This window comes from Micromys minutus (assembly GCF_963924665.1).
Source record: "Micromys minutus genome assembly, chromosome: 26".
NCBI classification, from domain to species: Eukaryota; Metazoa; Chordata; class Mammalia; order Rodentia; family Muridae; genus Micromys; species Micromys minutus.
The window spans coordinates 3,679,627-3,701,020 of NC_137961.1; the positions used below are offsets into that span (position 1 = coordinate 3,679,627).

A 21,394-nucleotide genomic window follows, 5' to 3' on the forward strand; every position below is an offset into this window, starting at 1 on the left:
CAGTGAACAGTTAGTTGGACCAGATGGGTGCAATGGGTGGATTCAAATATCCTTTGGCAAATTATCCATGATAACATCTTAAAATAAGGATTTTATCATGTTTTTTTGTTTTGTTTTGTTTTAAATATACTTAACTTCTGAGAATTCCAACTGTGTGTACAATGAGATATGATCATAGGGACCCCACATGCCACCTTCACACCCCACCCCCACCCCATACCCCCTTCACACCCCACCCCCACCCCATACCCCCTTTCACACCCCACCCCCTTTCACACCCCCACCCCTGCCCCCGCCCCCATGCCCCTTTCACACCCCATCCCCACCTCAGAGCTCCCTCTGCACATCCTGTTCCCAACTTCATGGCCTTCCTTTTCTCTTTAATAACACACTGAGTCTAGTGCTGCAGTGTGGGCATCCCTGAGGAAAATGACTCTCCAAACTCCCACAGCTACCAACCGCAAGGCTCCTTGGTTAGGGGTGGGCCTCATGAGCTCCGCCCTCACCAGCTTTCTTTTTTTTTTTTTTTTTTTTGTTGGCTCCATTTTATGCCCATAACCACCACTGCTGCAAACTCCCGAGAGTAACATCAATGTCACGTTCAAAGCTGGGGCATTGTGTCCCCTCCCCCTCCCCCTGCACATCTCAGACTCTTTACACTTCCTTTCCATTCCCCGACTCTGCGGGTGTTTCTGTTTCCCCACATAGTTTAAATGTCGTTGAGGTTCAACTACAAAATCTCTCACACATATGACTCTTGCCATTGCTTAAGTGTCCATGTGCTTCCTTACATCTGAGAGGCTGAACACCCTAATTTAGTCAGGGGTCTGTTACTCTCTGAGTTCCACCATAGATTCTCTGGAATGCAGGCATCCCTCCGTCTCCAGGGACAGCCCCCAGCCCACTGCTCAGACCAACAGGAAGCCACTCACTTGAAGGGGTGAAGGTGGCTCTTTAGCTTCTCTTGTCCTCTGACACCTTTCTCTTTGTTGTAATAGCTGCAGGCCAGAGGGTTAGAACATGAGTCTAATATATGTAACCCCTCATTCGGTTACATGGTTTATAACACACACACACTCTCTCATGGAAATATTCACAATCACTGTTATACTCCCCACTCCCCCACTCATACACACACACACATGCTCACACATACTCACTCATACACTCACACAAAAAATATATATGCACACACTCACACACAAATACACACACACACACACACACACACACACACGCAGACACACACAGTCACTTAAGTGACTTAAGTGGTTGAGGCCAGTATGCCGCACACACAGCATTAATGAAACAGGGGCCTCCTCCTCCCGGCGGTGCCCTGGGATGCCAGCTTACCTCTGCTTACCGCAGCTACACTCCTCGGGCTTCCTTTTCTTCAGGTGTCCCCTCACTTCTCTTAAATTCTTAATCTTATCCTGCAGAACCTCAATCTGAAAAACACACAATCACACCACCTTCTAAGCCCAGGATTTCCATTTGCAGAGTGTTCTCCACCTTGTTGGCTGTATTCTGTAATTAAGACTATTCTCGGGACAGCTGGGAAGGGCGAGTCATAGAACAGACACGTTTACGTCTACGTTCCAACCAGTACCATGGGAGCACTAACAGACACCTCTTTATAATTAAATAATTTCTCAAAACCATGCAAAAGGCCATCGGATTCATCCTCCCCTCCCCCACTCTTGCCAGTCACAAAGGGGTAAGGAGCACACAGCCATGTGGATTGCTTTCTGTTTGTTTGTGTGTTTGTGGAAATAGAACCCCCTTGCTTATGACAATCAAGTCACCAAGCTCCGCCCAGCCCCACGGCTGACCTCTTTATCGATGTAGGCCTTATGGTCCTTCCACGCTCTGGCTGACTGGTACAGCTCCCTCTCACAATGGATTGTGTCGTTTGGAAGAATAAAGCATCTGGAAAATCAAAGAGGACCCAGAGGGACAGGGTTACGTTCTAATGTCAGCAAACAGACAGACACGGGAGGGATCAGAGAGCAATCGGATCTTCACCCTCTTCTGTAGACAAGAGCACTGAGCTTGGAGCTGATTCCCTCACAAAGATAAAGGAGAACGGGTCCTGGCCACTGGCTGGACAAGGGACAGGGTCACTGCTTTGTGACAAGTTTATCCCCAAGTTGCTACACCTTCTCACATTCATCCTCCCTTGAATAGGATCCAGTCCCCAAGTTCTTTCTGCTCTTCTGAGGCAAGCCAGCTTTTTCTGTCTCTTACACATCTATCCACTCCCGGTCCACAATCACTTTCTAGAAGATTCTTTTCTTTACGGTGTGCTTCAATTCTGAGGCCTGATTCTGCAATGCTCTAAATCTGGAGGACCATGGAGCATGGAAAAGTCTCCAGAAAGTGCCCAGAATCGTGTCCATCTATTTCCAGGCACTTCTGTAGGCACTTGGGGGTGGACATTCCGCTATGACTGCTAAGTTGAGATATGGCCCAATTGCTCTGCCTGGGTTCCCAGGTACTCAGCCATCACAGTAAACAACCCAGGCATGCATCCGGGTCTCTGAGGGTCCTAGCTCCTCCTTGCTTTCTTATACCCCTTGCGTGTGCAAGCCTTTAGGCACTGCATTGCTGAGTGATATTTTTTTTTTCTAAGTGCAGTGATGATTGTGTGGGGTGTGAGGTCACATTGTCCCCCACCCTGAGAATTACATGAGGAGGCTCACTTGTGTGTCACCCGGACAGTGGTGGGTAGCCCCACAGGATTGTTTCTGTCTGCCATCATCTCATTCCTGATGCTACCAGCAGCAGCCTGGTGGCCTCCGAAGCCCTGGTGGCCCTCGTCATGACGCTTAGCAATTTTCCTCGGTGGTAACACTTGCAATTCTTCCTCTTCCAGATTTATGTCATATATTTCACCTTCGAATTCAACGGACAGGGACCGAGTCTGCCGGGTGTGCACAAATCTGGGCTTATACCCTGGAATGAGAGGGAAAGTCAGTACGACAGATGCACAGATGCGGGTGGGAGGGAGAACAGTATCACCGGTCACTGTGGCATCTTAGGGATACTCGGTGCAGGCTGCATAGCCACCGGGCACCTTGGTCCTGGGATAGGTCCTGAAATCACGGCAGCAAAGGGTACGTTCTTGTCCTGTGATTGATGTCACGCTTCTCTGGCCCTTCCTTTGTCAAGGGTGCTAGCAGGCTATAAGCTGCAGCATTTAGTTATCAGTATGAATGGCGGTTAGCATGGAACTATATAGCTCCTGTCTGTTATGTATAATGACCATCTTTTCCTTAGCTTTAGTTGTCCTTAATACGTCGTATATCTATCTTGAATCAATACAAACATTGTCACAATGGTCCTCACGCTGAAGACAAACAAACTCAGGACTGGTTCTATCATCCTTTCTTCGTGAGGGAACTGAAGACTTGAGACCCAGGATGCGCTGCCTCATCTTAAGCCTTACCACTGCCTTGCGTTGCTTCTTCCAAAAGATGACCCCTCTAAACACATCATGTTTACACAAGCACAGGGCAGCGCTCTAAAACAATTAAATTTGTGAAAGTTTGCATCAGCCAAGTAATGTTTGAAACGCCCGAGACTAAGAGTAAGGACCCTGCACACCCAAGACTGTGGGATGCTGCCTAGTGCTCACCGGGTCCTGAATAAGCTCTAACCTCTGCTTACACGTTTGGGTTGTGCCAGGCACACTCCGCTGGTCTTTTCTCCTCAGCTTCCTAAGTCAGGAACAAGAGTGTCAGAGACGGGGGAGAGAAAACCCTCTCCCGTTCTAGGACACACCTCCTGACAGGGGAGAGTTCCTGCTGCTAAGTGAGATGTTTGTATCAGGGGACCTTGTCCCTTATTAATTTTAGCTATGATTTTCTCATGTAAACGTGAAATTTCCTTCCAGGAGGAAAGACAGTCCCATAACTCTGTGGTACTGGTTATGAACCATTGTAAGAATCCGTGAAAACCAGAGAAGAGTAGTCCACTTAGATACAGATAAGGGATTCATGGTCCTAAAGTCCACTGTGTTCAGCTCAAAAATGTCTTCTTTAAGGAACTCTGATTTTCTTAAAACGATTTGTGTTCAATTCTCTGACACAAGTTTAAACAGAACTTACTTTTTCCCTAACACAGAAGACACAGATTTGAGCCACTTCTGAAACGTACCACTAGGTGGTAGTAGACTCTCATCCTTCAGTAGCCCGTCCTCAAGTTTTCTGTGCCAGTCACAGCTACCTGAGAATTTTTGCTAAAGCTATGGTAGGCAGTAAGTAAGTATATGCTATACCGAGTTCAACAAATTTGGTACTACCACTCAGCAAGATACAACCGTGTGACCACTTCAAAGATACACACAGTCTAAAACATGAAGAATATGCGTTTAAAAACCGTTCGTGTCTTTCCTCTAAGGTTAAACACACACGAACCTGAAAATTAACTTTTAAAGCAGCTTAAGACAAGGCATATTAGAACATTACCATGAAGGTAAAGTCCAATGCATCGAACCTTTCCCCACTGACCCCATGAAGTACCCGCTGGAGCCCTTTCATGTGTGTGGATGTTCTGTGTATTTTTATTTTATGCCAAATAAAAATGCTTGCAAAGCAAAATTTCTACTTGATCTCTTATATCTTACTTTAAACTGAGCAATGATTTCTTTTTGCTTTCATCCTGAAATTTAGTTTTTTTTTTTAAATTCTTTTTTGTTTTCATCCTGAACCGCTAATATCTAATGTGTTGTGGGGGAGGTTGTCTTGAGAAGGATCCGCCTGCCGCTGTGGGGGGTCAGAAGGTTGGGCTTACTTGGTGTCCCCTGGTTCCTCAGGAACGGCCTTTGGTTCTTTCTCTGGCTTCTGTTCGGGCGATAGGCGGACTCCCTACAGTGGCACTCTTTGTCTTTGCCCTGCAAGCCTGGAGAGTAGGGGTTGCGCGCGTTCTGGCGCACGGAGAGCAGGTCGCTGGGTCCCTTACACTTGTGGATCCGAAGCTTGCCGGATGTGTCCTCGATACACTGCCAGTTCTGCGAAAGCCAGAGGGAAGCAGTTGGCGACGCACTAGCGAGGTGTCAGCCCGTCTGCTCCCCTTCCCATCCCCCACTCCTGCCCAGGCCCTCACTGGTAATACCATTAAGGAGCGTGAATGGAAGGGGGCTGGCTTTTAAGTGACCCGGAAGTAACTGCTCTCAGTTCTGTGTAGTCTGTGGCAGGCACGTACAGACGACAGTGCAATCACTGGGAATCGGAACGGCCCCGGTGACACCGGAGCTGATAAATGGATCCCGACCCCCCAGACTAAACAGTCTTGAATGAACCGTGTTAAAGCCCTTAGTGTCCCAACACGGGGCCAGCTGCCAGCGATCCTACCACCAGGACCCCAAGCCGCCCCATTTGTTCTGGAAAAACAAACTTGCCTGCTTTGTTCTTTGCCTCTGGGTTTCTAAAGTGAGCCTGGGCAGCAAGGCAGAGGAGCAAGACGGAGGGGAATTTAATTTGAGGCCATTACAGGCAGAGCCTGCTCTGGGTACCCCAGACGGAGGCAGACTCATCCGGATTTTTTTTTTTTTTTCACCTTCTACAAACTCTACACACCCACAGCTTGCAGCGCGCCCCAGGGAGATGGAGTCCACCTTCCCAGAGTTTTGCACAGAGATGTGGGGATGCAAGCTCACTGTTCTGGTTTCAACAATGTCCCTCCACTTGAGCAGGCCTCTCAGAGGCCCCTCTCCGTGCCAAGGCACCAATAACACCCTTACATTTCGGTTTCTCTCTTACAAGCCCCAACGTACTCCTTGGTCAGCAGGAAGAACCCCTGGTCTTCATTTGAGGTTATGTTAGCAGGACAACGGAGGGGGCGGTGCTTAGACTAGCACTGTCCCACGTACAAGTACTACCTGTGCCCTTCGGTGCCTTTTAACGCCAGGTTTCCAAGCTGAGGCCAGTGTAATATGCACCAGACTGGCTGTGGCAACACATATTTTCAGGTCTTAACATAAGTACTGTCTTGGTGGTTCACGCCTTTAACCCTAGCACTTGGGAAGCAGAGGGTAGGTGGAACGCTGAGTTCAAGGCCAGCCCAGACCACAGAGTGAGTTTCAGAACAGCCCGGGCTACACAGAGAAACCCTGTCTCAATGCCCCCACGAAAGTCCTGCGTAAAAAGAATACCCACTCTAGTACCCTCCGTGAGGATCTCATATCTCCAGCTCCCTCTGGTAAGCCAGTACCACTAGGAGGTGTTTCGGAAGCACAGATTTCTGATGTAAAAAAGTTCAGCCAAGGAAAATAAATGGCTGTAAATAAACAAAATGTGTCACACGAGGCCTTCTCTGTGAACAAGGGCTCTGCCGTTACCATCCATTTTCATCGGGTGAGTTGCACGTCTGTGCTAGAGGTTTAATTATCAGAGCTACAACTGGGGCTTCTGCCCCCACACCCCGAGTGTATAGAATTCATGCTATGGACCCACGTGAGCCCCAAACCTCCGGTGATTCCGAATGACTATTTCATGTCCGGTTTGTCTCTTTTCAGGCTTGGCCTGAAGTGCCTCGAACCTTCACAGAAGAGCAGGCTGCTAAAGAAAAGGTGGCTAACTACCAAGCGAGTCGGGAAAAGGTGACACAGACCTCAGCCATGTGAGGACCACGTTGCAGAATATGAAGGAGAGGCAGGACAGAGGGCTCAGTGCATAAGCGCTTTCTGCTCTTCTAGAGTATCCGGTTCAGTTCCAGCATCCATCCGGACCGGGCAACTCACATCCCCCCAGAACTCCAGTTTCAGGGGATGCAACACTGTCCTCTTTAAACACCAGACACACACGTACACACACACTCATATAGGCACAGTTCACACACAAACACATACACACATACACACACACACACATGCACGCACACACAAACTAACAAATTTGGTGGCTGACACTTGAACTTTAAGACTCTGCCTAAAACAAACAAACAAACATGAAACAAATCTGTTTGAGCCCAACTCAACCATGTCACAGAGTTGGGAGTGAGTCCCAACTTTGACCAGATACTGGCACTTGTAATTAGACTCCTACGTGATTCTAATGTCTTTTACACACCTCTTTGCAGCTGCACTCTTCGCTGGGGGAACCGGCAGAAGGAAAATATTTGAGTCCGCAAAGAATACAGATATTTGGGGTTTGATGTGTCCGTGGAAAGATGTGTCTAAAATGTGCAGATGCAACTGGTTAAAAACAAAAAACAAACAAACGGTTCTGGCAGGAGAAAAACCGTGACCTGCACTTCTGTGAGTAAGGATGTGTGTGTTCTGTTCACGGGAAGCAGCGTGCTTTGTTCCCTCTCCGTTAGTGCACAAATGACTGAGTTAGCCTGAGAGGCGGCTCCAGGATGCCACGTGGAAGCGAAGTTCGGCAGGGTTTGGTGGCACTCTGATCACTGAGCCTGAATAGGGACCCAAAAGTTCTCCAAATCAGAGAGACACTTTCACTATGAAATAACCACGCACCATACAGAATTCTTACTGTTGGTAAGTACTGCCCAAAGAGACAACTTTTTGTAGTTTGAAAATAATGTCTATTTCTGTGTAAATCCACATGGCTTAAGGTGCGGCTCTCCATCTGGATAGTCTCTACACCCAGTGTTTGCAAATACCTCAGGCCTGGAGGAGCAGCCAAGTGCCAGCCAGAGGAAGGCTTCAGCAGCTAACACACAGGAAAACAGGGTTGACTTGATTCCGAAAAGGCAAAGTCTGTGTGTGATTCCAGTTCACACCGTCTCTGGCACAAACGGCAATCACTTCTGAGACTTGGTTGGTCTCAGCTCCTGCCTTCAAATGATCCTCCTGCCTCAGCCTCCTGCAGTGGGGGCTGCCCATGTATGCCGCCACACCTGGTCAAACAGTAACATCGGGACCCCAGGGCTGTGGTAGAAACTTTCTGAAGGTTTCTCATCCACAACACATTGAAGGTTTTCTGCCTTTCATTTTTCTTCTTTTGGCTTAGTAGCTGACGGTACATGTAGATTCTTGTAGAACACAAAGGTGAGTGTATGAATTTCTGGTGGCCGCCTACTTGGGATCCAGCCTGCTTTGCCATCGGCCGAATTCCTCACGATTTCCTGTGGAAAGGGGTGAGCATCCCTTCCTGAGCAGTGACCTGAGAGTCTCAGAGACTGGTACTGTTTCTGCAGCAGACAATATATCACACAAAACCAAGCACACACAAACCACACACACACACACACACACACACACACACACACACACACACGCACAAAACTTCTATATAGCACAGCTACACACATGCACCAACACACACATTTGGAACACACACACATGCACACACACACACACACACACACACAACTTCTATACAGCACAGCTACACACATGCACCATGCGCCGACACACACATTTGGATAAGGCAATATCCACTGACAAAAATGTCACTTGTCTTCTCCACCACAAACCATCTGAAGAAGTCACAGACCCCACCACAGACAGCAATGCGCTTAGGGAAGCACCCCAGGGTGAGCATCTGAGGAATTTTAATGAAATGAAATTACCACTCCTGTATTCCTTATCATGACGATCTTTATGACTGTGATAAAACCTTGAGTCTGCTGCCACTAAAGCTGAAGCCACAGAGGCTAGAGGTGGAAGGAACCTCTAGAGAAGGAACCTAAGAGAGTTGTTCTGAAACAAAGATGGCGGCACTGGTCAAATAAGCTGTTTGCCCCACCTCTCTTCTTCGAGGCGCAGCTCGAACCCAGCTGAGGACCTGGCTGACAGATCACTGCTGTGTTTGTCAGCGTCCACACAGACACTTGGTTGTTTCTGCTCAGCTTATACCGCCGAGGCTCCGTGGTAAATCATTTCTCTGCCAGCCTGTCTGGGCCTGTACCAGCCTTTCAGACCTCTCCCCTGCTTTCTGAGGTTAGACCATTTGCCGGTCATTCTCTTTTCTGACTGGGAAGTTTGTGTCAATAATTTATCATACGTCATCCCTCTCAAAGGGGTTCTTGATACTTGTAATCAGCAATGTACTAGATACAATTATTTGGTGAATTCCTCTCTTCATTGTTATTTTTAGCCTCATCAGCTGCACCGACTTGGAACTGGGGGCAGGGACCGTACTCACGCTCCCGAACTGCCTGCTAAACTGATCTCAGTGGAGCACGGCGGAGTTTGGTAATGAGTTCAGGTGGGGGCTGTTTGCATCTGCCTACGTGTGAAAAATGCTTGGTGAGGAAGATGGCCTGGTCATGTTGGCACAACGGTACCATGTACAGCTAGACTGTAAGGAACTAACCAAAATGTGAAAAGCATCACATACGTTTTGAAAACATTTTCATCCACCATCAACGCTGCCAAATGCTTCTGTGACTGATGCGGGGCGCTGCTCGGAGGAATGCAGTCATGCAACCCTTACAACTACGCAGTGGGCCACCTCTGATCATCTACCTGTAGTCTGTCCTGACTTAGAGACCATTTTCTTTACAGATCAGAGTAGCTACATGGAAAGTTCTAAGTCAGAGAAGCTGGAGTCACATTTCCCGGTCGCCCCAATCGCGTACGAGGGAGCTGGATCAGGAGAGTGAATGGAGACACACGGCCCAGAGGCAGCTCACCCGGGAAGGGTGCTTGGCTCCACTAATGCCGCTGTACCTCCTGACGGATGTGTCATTCCTAACGCAGTTGGAAGAAATGTGAACTCGCAGCGTGGTAGCCATTTTTAATAGAGTTAAGGGTTAGGTTAGGTATCTGGAAACTCAGTTTTAATTGTCTTTTGCTCCTAACTCTACATCTTTGAGTGAATGGCAGAACCTCAGTTTTCTTCCAGATCCTACATCTGGTAAAATAATACCTGATTCTCTTAGCGATAGAGATGTGCTGTAAAAATTACTGAGTGCTTTGGGTTCTAAAGAGAAGATGTGGTACCTGAAGCCAGCCTAGAGCTGGTGGAATTGATTCCAAAACAAGACTAGCTAGTCACTGGCCAACCTATTTTCTGGCTAGAAACTCTGGAATATATCGATTATTATTTTGTGGCAAAAGCTGTGAAGATTTTTTTATATTTGTAATTGATTGTGTGTGTGTGTGTGTGTGTGTGTGTGTGTGTGTGTGTGTGTGTGTACACATGCCATAGACCTTATATGGAGGTCAGAGGAGAGCTTGCAGGAATTAAAGCTCCTCTCCTATGATACAGTTTCCGAGGCTTAACTGGGGCTGTCGGGAAGAGAACCACGTCTTTTCAGTCACAGTCAATCACAGATCGAGCTCACTGGCCCGCATACATATGTAAAAGACTTCAATGTGTACCACCAAATACTCTTGAATTCCTGGACTCAGTCACCTTCCTACCTCTGGCTCCCAATGGCCATCACTGGCAAGGGTGGGCTACCAGGCCAGAGAGGTCTATGGCCTCGATTCACACATATCTGGGTTTGAACTTAGATTTCCAGTTCCATTTTGGTCAACTGACTTTTTCTTCTGAGCCTCAGTCTCTGTGTGTAAACCAGCCATAGAATGCCTGGAACAACGTTTATCGATATTAAGACTCCGGTTTCTTTTTCCTGGAGTCATCACAAGTAAGCATCATTGTTTCTATGTCCTGGACCTCAGGTCGTCCTCAGATTGCTCATGGAACGCCTTAATTTACGCCTCAGTATATGCTTGCCTAATTAAGAAGCAAATAAGCAAAAATGGGCTTCCGATTCCTTTTTTTCCCCAAATATCTTCTGTTATCCAAGGGCTAGGTAAAAATGTGGTTTTATATACAAACGCTAATTTTCCAAAGTGTGTCTTAATATGTATCATAATACAGGTGGAATCATGTTCTCTGAGATGCAGTCACGACGCAGGAGTTTTGTGATGTCTCCGTTAGCTTTTCGTACACCAGTGTCAGCATCACAGACCGAATCACTGGTTGTTGGCGGCACACTGTTAGCTGGCGTCATTGACAAAAATTCTCAGAAACCTGAACTAGAATCATTTACCAAGGAGATTTAGCTCCCGCTGTCTTGAGGTGAGGTGGGGTGGGTGGATGGATGGAGGAAGGGGAGAAGTAGAAAGGAAGGAGAAACAGAAAAGAGAAATTTCCATGTAGACAATCACCTGTATAAGGCAGTGCTGGGTGGGGGAGGGGGGAGTCTAGCAATTCAGGCCAAGCAGAACGCTGAATGGACCAAGAGCTGAAAGCATTTGTGCAATGCTTGCCATGGGCCAAAGCATCAGTCCAGGTGCCCGATTACACATACATCCACATATCCACAGCAGCGGCCTCTGCGGCTGGCTCGGCTGTGACTGCACATCAAAGACAGTACAGTTAAGTGACTTGCCCAAGGCCATGTAGACAGCAGCACAATCCCAAGGTTTGTTTAAAGACTACAAACAAAAGTGAAAAGAAAAGCACAAGGGCTGGGAATGGTGGTGGGTGGAGAGCGTGGCCGGGCATGGGGGTGGGGTTCGCAACTTGGACCCTTGGGAGGTTGAGGTAGGAAGACAGAGGTTCAGGTTAGCCAGGGCTACAAATGTAGACCTTGTCCTGTGGAACAAACAGAAACAAACAAAGCAAAAGAAACGCCAAACAAACAGAAGAATGCCTAGCCGAGAGGGTGGTGGGAATTCACACTTTGTCTTGGATTAATGCAGAAATGTGGAAGCCATGCAAACACATATGTCCGCATTGTCATAATTAATCCCTGCTGCTGGTTCTGTGCCGTCAGGGAGTCATGCCAAGCGTCTGGGGCTCCAGCAAACAACAGGTGAGAGTCCCTGGAAAAACAGTGACACCCTGAAGAAACCACTCCCGGACACGCTCACACGTATGCACATGAAAGTACGGCTCTTTATAAGACAGAGGTGAACAATCTCCATTCTAGAGACAGAAGGGCCGAGGCCCGGGAGAATTTCAACTGATCAGTACACACGACCAATAGGATAGCCAACCCAAACCCTTACTCTCCATTCTTTGTCCTTTAACTATAACTACCCAGGTGACCAGGTAAGGATGGGGGTGTGGTCCTGGGGTACACTGTCTCTGGGGATCAAATGAGGATAATAGAGCTAACAGTGCTGACGTTTCCTCAGCACCCCCTTCCCCACGAAATGTTAGACACAGGATGAAGGCTGTTTAACTCTGGCACAAGGAGGGCATAGGCCCTGTGTGGATATCGAAAGAGCTCGGTGGGTAGCGAGTGCCCGGCAGGTGTGAAGCTTTTGGCTCAATACTCAGTCCTAAAATTAGAAGAATAGATCCAAACATGTCACTCAGATCCTGAGCAATACGGCCTCTTTTCCTTTACCCTGAAGTCTCTAAAAAAAGACAATCTTTGCAACGAGATACAAAGGGACACCAAACACCAGAGCTGAGCCCAGCTTCTAAAACTTTCTTGACCCTCAAGGCCTTAAAGACTGCTTAAGCAGTACCAGTAGGCCCTGGAAGACTTGTGCACACAGACTGCCAGGCTACATCCCATGGGACCTAATCAGAGGGTCAAGGGCGGGGGTTTTGTTTTGACAAGCTCCTAGGTGAGACTGATCTGGCTGGCTCAGGGACCACATTCAAGGAACCATGAGATCCCAGGAACCATTCACGGGCACCACCAGGACAGCAATGCGTGAGGCAGCCAGAGATCCCCTCTCACCTCTCACACCGTATCTTCGGGAGCCTGCTTCTGCCCGATGAAAAGAGTTTCTCCAGGAAAAAGCTCACCACACAGGCAGGGCCTAATTCCTTCTGCCACTCACTGGGGGTGTTGCTCAGATGGGCAAGCTCTGACCTCAGATATCCATGTGAGGAAATCTAAGTTCAGACTACAGCAACATAACGTGGTTACGTTATGCTCCATGGCCCTCCAGGGCATAGATTGAGGATTTGGCACAAGCCACATGGCAAAATTTGCCGAATGGTAGACTGAATCCCAAACCAACATCTTGTGCACCACTTAGAGGGCTCAAATCCTAACGAGCTTAGCAATTTGCAGAAGGCACATTAGACATTGCCTTCCGTTTCCAACTCCCAAATAAAGTGCACGAGCCTGTTGAGGCTAGCTTCTGCGAGCTACCAAAGAGTCCTCAGGTTTCTTCATGGTAAGAATTAAGAGCGTCCACGAGAGATATTTAAAGACTTTGAGTTAACATGTGGTAAATGCTTTAAGCTTCTCTGTGAAACACCTGACAACTGACGCTGAATTGAACACTATATTGTTGACTTTCTTCCTTGAACCCCTGTCTTCCCATCCTTTCGTACTTCACCCCTGTAAACAAGAAAGTGAGAGACAGGAGAGGCAAGGGATCAAGCTGTTGGTTACAGCTCTGTATTTCATATACAGGGACCTTTTATAACAGAAGCACATGGACAAGGCGTTAGATAACCTTGGTAGCCCATTCCTCAAGCTGAATACCTTAAAATAGTGTTGGATAACTTCATGGATGCCTAAGGGTCAGAGACTTTTTTTTTTAAATTAAGTTATTTATTTTCTTTACACCCTGATTGCAGTTCTTCTCCCTTTTCCCTTCTCTGTTCACAATTCCTCCTCCTCTCATCCTCAGAAAAAGGGGAAGCCTCCCATGGATACCAACCAGCCTTGGCATATCAAGTTACAGTAAGACTAGGCGCATCGTTTTCTACTGAGGCTAGATAAGGCAGCCCTGTTAGGGGAGAGGAATCCAAGGGCAGGCAATGCAGCCACAGACAGCCCCTGCTCTCACTTGAAGAGTCCCACACAAAGGCCTAGCGACATAACTGTTACATGTGTGACGTGTGCGGAGGGCTGAGATCCATCTCATACCTGCTCTCTGGCTGGCGGTTCAGTCTCTATGAGCCCCAGTAGGCCCAGGTTAGTAATAGAAATTCCCCATAGGACTAAAAGTCTTCCTTTAGCTAAGGTAACTTAGCTTAGAAGGCAAGATAAGTGTATTACTATTATTACTATTAATAATTATTATTATTACTAGTAGTAGTTGTCGTTGTCGTCTTTGGGGTTTTCTGGTTTAATTTTTGCTATGTATGTGTTATGTGCGTATGTAGGAGTCTGTGTGTGGGTGTGCACCTGAGTGTAGGTGTCTGAGGAGGTCAGAGGCAGCAGATCCACTAAGAGCTGCCCGACACGGGTGCTGGGAACGGAACTCTGGAAGGCCAGTGTGCATTCTTCACTCCTGAGCTCCCCTCCAGCCCTTTGGTCTGTGCTTTGTAATTAGATGCTTCCTGCTTACCTACTTGATTTTCAAGAAACAAGCCATCTGGTGTAAGACAGAGATTCTCATGGCTGCACACTAGAAACATCACAGGTACAGTCAGTAGGTAGACACAGCCTCCATCTTGAACCAAGATCAATAGCAGCTGGGCCCATCATTTCTCCCTTCCTTTCCATCTCTCTCTCTCTCTCTCTCTCTCTCTGGCCATGTCATGCTAATTTTGTTCTTCCCCTTTTCACTGGCTCATGGAGTTTTCCTTTAGTCTGTAGATTTCCTTTTAGTTGGCACAGATTCCAACTAAAGAGTCTTTGGTGGCTACATGTCTTTCTTGTCCTTTTCTTTCTTCCCGCTTCCCCTTCTGCCCATTCCCCTATTTCTTTGTGTTTTTGGTATCTGTCTGTCTGTCTGTCTATCTACCTGTCTATCTATGTATTATCTATCTATCTATCTATCTATCTATCTATCTATCTATCTATCTATCATCTATCTATCTATCATCTATCTATCTATCTATCTATCTATCATCTATCTATCTATCTATCTATCAATCATCTATCTATCTATCATCTATCTATCTATCTATCTATCTATCTATCTATCGACAAGGTCTCATCATGTATCCCTGGCTGGCCTGGAACTTGCAGAGATCACAGAGTGGGATTAAAGGTGTGTGTCACCACACCCACCTGAGTTCCTTTTCTGGGGGTTAATCCATTGCATAGTGTTTTCCTTTCTCATTAATAACAGCTGACCTGCTGGCTAAGCCTAGGCTTCATAATCACAGCTGATATCAAAAGGCTTGAGAGCTAAAAGTGGACATACAGACTGTTTCTTCTTTTCCCAGCTCTGGTATAGGTTCCACTGTGCATGCAGGTTAGATGGCCTCTTGCTTCTGCTGAGAATGGACGGTCCCAGCATGTCACCAGGGGCTCAGAGGCTCAGCAGCCACCCAGCTCTTCAGTAAGTGCTCTTTAGAACACAGCTCCATGACCTACGTTGATGTAGCCCATGCCTTTGGCACACCTGTCCCTGAGAGCCATCTTCGTTAACAAGAGGGAGCCTGGCAGTGGTGAGGCTTCTTAGATCTGCAGGTGCAGAGATGCCTCTGAGTGTGCCCTCGTGACCACATGGAAACCAAAGGGGTACACAGATGTCTGGAGAGCGTCTAACTCGGCGGAGTGCACAGTAGGGAATACCTGTCGCACTTACCTGCCCAGGTTGTTCGCAGGCTGTCTGGTATCTGGCCTGTTGGCACAGCTCCTTGACCCTCTCATATTTGGGCAGGTGGTTGGACTGCTGGATATTCTTGCTGGATTCCTCCTTCTTTCGTAAAAATTTTCTTTAACAGAGAGGGGAAAGTTTCTTGTTGAAGAGGCACCTGATTATCTTCCCAATCCCCTCCTGCACAGCCTACACACTCTGGCGCTGTCTGGAGGAGACAACACAGTCCTTTGTAAACATTACAGGGCTGCTGAAGATGGGAGTCAGCAATGGAGCCATTTTGCTCCCCAGAAAGTAATAAAAATATTGAAGGTTGCTGGGCGATGGTGGCCCATGCCTTTGGGAGGTAGAGATGTGGGGCAGGGGGATCTCTGTGAGTTCAAGAGCATCCTGGATTACATAGGGAGTTCCAAAAGAGCCAGAGTGACACAGAGAAACCTGATCTTGTAAAACTAAAAATGGAAACAAAACACCCCTCAAGGTTCTCTTTGTAAATGAATAATTGTATCAATGCCTTTCTTCCTCCCAAGTCACACAAAGAGAAACGAAGCAGTGAAGATCATTGGCTGGCAGTGAATAGACAATCTGGGATTGGAACCACGCTGCCAGAGAGATGGCTCAGCCGGCGAAAGTGCTTGCCAAGCATGGCCCGAAGGCTGGGTCTGATCCCCAGAACCTATGCTAGAAGGAGAGAACCAGCTCATCATATATGTGCTATGTGCACACATGAATTCTCACACACGTACACAAAACTTATAAATAAAACCAGGTAAAATAATAAAGTCAAGCCTGAAGCTGGGCTTGTGAAATCGGCAGGCTCAGTAAACCAAAATAGGAAGTGTGAAAGACACGAGGTAGGAAGAGCTGCTCACTAGGACGGGTTCCCAGAGGCGCCCCGGGAACCAACAATTACCCTCTTTCCACTAGGAATGTATCACGCCAGATTTTGGCCTTCTTGTTTGTTCGAAACCTGAAAGCAAAATAATAATATTTACTGTTAGCATCCGAATGTTTGCCCAAATGGATCCGTGCTAACAGTTTATTTAAAGAAACGCCTCCCACTTCCCACTGGCCGCGGCTGCTTCTCCATCAACGTGCAATCCAGAAACAGCTGGGAGAGGCTTGGTTTGCAGGAACCCTCGTGGGGAAAACTTATTTTACCTCCGTGGTTTTCAGTACTGGCTGACCTTGGGGGCTGGCTGACAGAAGGCGTGTTTACATACCTGTTACCGGGCTTTTCCAGGTCTAGAAGTTTGAGGACAGACTTGCCATCCACATCAGAAGGAGTGTCAAGACCAGCGATATCCAGAATGGTAGGGGCCAAATCGATGTTCAGAACGATCTGTGGGACTCTGTAAGGAGACAGATGGCTCCAGGCTAGACCCAAAGCAGGTAGCAGGTGGCTACAGAGCTTCTGGAGAGATGTCCCCAACTGCTGTGTCTCAAACACAGAGCCAGGCAGGACGTGTGTTGGTACATGAGGCTTTTTAATATTTCTATTATTATTTTTAATAATGTGTATGTGTGTGTGTGTGATACACGTTTTCTAAAACATGATAGGCTAGAACTCCACTTGTATTAAAGCTGTAAAATCAATATTGTAAGTAACCACAGATTTATAGATTTTAGTTTCCCTCATGTCGAAGAACTTCACTGTACAAAGCTAACTACAGACAGAATTATTCTCAGACAGTTTGAAATGAACTTTTAAAATTAACTTTAAGTCAGCATACAAAGAAACGGGTCTCACTGTGACATTTTCATATTATTTTTCTGACTTCCCTGTCCTAACCCCTCCCTCCTCTCTGGTGCTCAAACAAATCTCCTGTCTGCTTTTATGTAACATGTTCCGTTAGTCCCTGTCCCTCTAGTGATTGTAATGGACATAAAACCTTCTTCAAAGAGCCTTATTCCTCTCATCAGCTCATCCCAGAATAAGCTCAGCACAGCAGCAAGTGAGACCCTAGACAGGAAATTCAGAGTCCTGGGCTCTGGGCTTCAGCACCGAGGGTTCTCAGACACGCCCTCACCCTGCCTGGCCAGCTTCTTGGTTTGGCCTAAGTCCATGGAGGATGTTATTTGGAAATTCACTCTCGATTCTGTCCCCTGCCTCTGTCCCCTGCCGTCCCCGCAGCTCTCCATACACATGATGTCAGTTTCCTACCAAGCAAGTCGGGATTGTAGGGGAAGGAAAAGACGTCTGCGTCTCTGATGACGTAATCAATCAGCCGAGAGAGGGACAGGAAGACCTCATTTCAGTCTCTCTTCTCTTAAATAAAAACAAAAGTGACGCCGAGCAGTCTAAGGCACTGGATTAAGGCTGGAGCCTCTCCAAGGGTTGGAGAGATGCCTCAGTGGTTAAGAGCACTGACTGCTCTACCAGAGGTCCTAGTTCAAATCCCAGCAACCACATGGTGGCTCACAACCATCTGTAATGGGATCTGATGCCCTCTTCTGGTGTGTCTGAAGACAGCTACAGTGTATTCACATAAATAAATAAATATTGGGCTCATTAGAAGTGACGCTGCACCTCTGATTCAGGATGATGTTCTTCAAGAGCACATCCTATCCACATACGGAGGGCAAAGGGACACACAGACTCGTTTTGGTTTGAGGGAATCTGCCGCTGTCACTGTTACCATTCCTTTCTCTTAAGCAGTATAGTTTAGTTACTAGGTGGCAGCAACTGTAAGTGCTGTGTCCTGTGTTTTAGTTCTGGGTAACTTAAGACCTGGATTATCTTCCATGTAACATATGGAGCTGTGGCGGCTCCGTGCTACAGACATACGTACATCGACCCTGGTTCTATGCTTGGCCCACGAATGAAGAAAGGCACACGGATGTCAAAGTCGTACGGCATGGACTTCCCCTTGACCAGTCCGAACTGTCCGATGTGGTAGCCGTGGTCCGCGGTGTAGATGATGTAAGTATTGTCCAGTTCCCCCGTCTCCACAAGCATGTTGTACAGCTGAGACAGAGCGAGATTGGTCACGGCAAAGGTGAGGTGGCAGGTCACAGCACTGAAAACTCCCTATGCGGACCAGGCTGGCCGTGAACTCAGAGTGATCCACCTGCCTCTGCCTCCCAGGTGCTGAGATTAAAGACACATGTCACCCTGCCTGACTCTCAGGATTTTTCAAAAGCCAAGCGTTGCTTTAGTAAGGCTGACAAACAGAGACATTATAAATAATTTCGAAATGCATATGATCCTGGTGGGAAATACCCAGGGCTATAGTCAAATTGTTTTTTTTTTTTTAATCTAATCCAGAACATTTTGCTTACAGGGTTTGTTTCCTGTTTGCTAGAGAAAGCATACAAGTCATGAAATCACTTCTTCCAACATGGTAGATTTTTCAGTTTGAAGATCTATGATCAAATCAAACTTACTTAACTGTAACGGTAAGAAAGACTGCATCTGGGTAGACCCAGTCTTTGTTAAAAAGCTAGAAATGCGAACAGACTTGATTTTCACTTTCACACTGCTGAGAGCAACTGGACTGGAATCACTGTTCGAATTAGACAGGGTCCTTCCTTTGACTTTGCCATAGTTACCACTATTCTCTATTACATTGCATAAAACCCTCTCTAGTCACTGACATGACGTAATTTCTGAAGGCGATCGAGGGTACAGACTCTGGTTTGTGATATTTTAAATTTTCTATCCTTTGCCACTGGCTCTTTAAGAACCAAACTTGGGGTCTGGAGAGATGGCTCAGTGGTTACAGTGCTGTCTGCTCTTCCAGAGGTCCTGAGTTCAATGGCTCACACCCATCTGCGATGAGGATAATATACCCATATACATAAAGTAAATAAATAAATCTTTAAAAGAAAAGAGAAACACACTTGAAGAAACTCGACAAAGGAACAGGAATAAGGACATCATTGAACACGCTTGTCTCTCTTAACATAATATTAGGAGACAAGAGCTGGGTGGACAGGAATGGGTCTATGGGAGGGTGCTGCAGTGGGGGATGGGCAGCCTCACCCTCTCCACAGAGTCATCGACGGACATGAGGGTCTGGAGCCGCTTGCGTTGCAGGACGTTGGTGAACTCCATGTGAATAGGCAGCATGGGCCCCGTGTACTGCATGATCCAGTGTTTGTCCATGTTTGGTGCATAGTTATAGCTTGGAGTTCTGAAAGCATGCAGAAGAAACATTTTATACACTCTGTCTTTTCTAACTTTACGAAAAACTTAGTCATTTCGGGACACGTTTCCAGCTGACGGTTGTAAAATAATCACTTCCGTTGGATGATCCAGTCACTGCTGAAGTCTTTCTCTCAAACATCCTGAGCACTCTCTCATTTTGGGGAACTATCTGCCGTGTTCCCCGTTCCAAGCGGGCACAGCCTCTGTATGCACCGACACTCACAGATCGTACTCGGACTGAACGTGGAATTAACTCAAGTTCATTTGGGTTTTAGGAGTAAAATGTAAGGGTCACACGTGAAGATTTACAGATACCCAGAAATGCAGGAAGGAATGTTCTGAGTGATGTCAGCTCCTGAAGCGTTTATTATTGCTAATTTCCCTGTTAAGGCCACCAGCACATCCCATGGGATGACTGTGACCGAAATCATCTTTTTTCACTGGACTCTCTTAAGATAATCTGTTCTCTTACTTACACGCCATCAGGAGATCTGTTCTTTGTCCATGTTGCAGGTTAAAACCATTAACCAAGGCTAAGCCTGCCAATTACACATTTACCAATAAAATACTTGCTTCATAGAGAAATCAACGGGGGCAGAGGAGACGGGTTTTGTTAACTATGGAGAAGTGGGTTTCACTGTGGGTTAGACTCCTTCACACCTACAGTCGTGTGCGTGGGCAGAGATCAACAGTATCAGCTATACAGCCCTGGAAACTCAAAATGGCCACTTTCTCACTAAACTCTTTCCTAATTGCCATTAGATGACACCATCTGATGTCCTGAAGTGTAGACCTGTGTCACTGAGACACTGTTATACATTCATGGAAGCCTTTTCTTCACATGCAATGCTCACAGCGGAAGCATTTGCTGTAAAGTAGCACCCAGCTGGTTTTACACTAACTAATTTGATAGTCTTAGCTCTTTTGGTTACAGGTTTATTACACCCATTTTACCTATTCGGGAACCAAGGCTGGTAAACAAGTCACATAGCTGAACCAAGACAGCAGAATCAAGCCTGGAACCCACAGCTCACAATCACTAACACGGACAAAGGGATGCTTTACCAATAGCCAGTCTCCCTGTGAGCCACCATCCGTGCTGACTGAGGAACCGGTTTACCTGTTTGCGGGGTAGAACTCCACAGTTGAAGGACTGAGGAAAGTCTGAGAGGGAGCCTGGAAGCAGGCCCTGTGAACCAGGCCATTTCAGGACACCTCTGAGCACCACACTGATTTTGTAACACTGAGCTCCCTACACAGCACTTGCACAGCTAGCTGTACACGGGTATGTTCTCGTGTACACTGAGCCACAGAGATGAGCTTGATGCACACATTTTCTCCTGTCAGAGGATCCATTCAGATAGTAGGTAATTCTAGAGGGGAGCTGACATCATCACGTTACCTGGTTACCCTCATGGTCCTCAATTAAGCTCTGGAGACACCATTGCTAAAGATCCAAGTGCTGTGTGGCAGAGAACACGAGTTCCCACTGAAGGGAAAACTGAAGAGCGAAAAGCAACCCTGAATTTGCACATTTGTGAGTGGAGGGCAGAGGGTCCTCTGGGACTTCTACAACAACAAGCAAAGTCTCCTCATGTAAATATCTAGGTCAATACAGTCCTGTACCATTAAACTACAGCGTCTTTGAGAACCGTCAGAGCGAACCGTGCCTTCCCATTTTCCTCTTCCTTGTAGAGACTATGCCAAAGAGAAACTTTCAACATTTGCTGCCTACTGTATAAATGATTCTGGAGCCAAATGGTCCTAATTTTTGACCTGGAAGCGTACCTCCTTTCTAGAAATGGGCCATGGTGGCAAGTGGGTGCAGGGGAGAAAGGGCTGGTTCTGCCTTC

The 21,394-nt window shown here is 47.0% G+C and overlaps 1 protein-coding gene across 3 annotated transcripts in view; it reads right to left on the reverse strand.

The window, feature by feature from the left end:
* SULF1 (sulfatase 1) overlaps nucleotides 1–21,394 on the reverse strand; it is a 142,951-nt gene that overhangs the window by 15,181 nt on the left and 106,376 nt on the right. For all 3 annotated transcript variants that reach the window (XM_080938578.1, XM_080938579.1, XM_080938580.1), the window contains exons 8-17: nucleotides 19,377–19,527; nucleotides 18,184–18,359; nucleotides 16,615–16,743; nucleotides 16,305–16,361; nucleotides 15,380–15,509; nucleotides 4,795–5,011; nucleotides 2,703–2,955; nucleotides 1,833–1,929; nucleotides 1,354–1,448; nucleotides 933–998 (exon numbers count right to left, since the gene is read on the reverse strand). In XM_080938578.1, coding sequence (XP_080794704.1) covers nucleotides 933–998; nucleotides 1,354–1,448; nucleotides 1,833–1,929; nucleotides 2,703–2,955; nucleotides 4,795–5,011; nucleotides 15,380–15,509; nucleotides 16,305–16,361; nucleotides 16,615–16,743; nucleotides 18,184–18,359; nucleotides 19,377–19,527 — 1,371 coding nt within the window. The remainder of the gene's footprint in view (nucleotides 1–932; nucleotides 999–1,353; nucleotides 1,449–1,832; nucleotides 1,930–2,702; nucleotides 2,956–4,794; nucleotides 5,012–15,379; nucleotides 15,510–16,304; nucleotides 16,362–16,614; nucleotides 16,744–18,183; nucleotides 18,360–19,376; nucleotides 19,528–21,394) is intronic.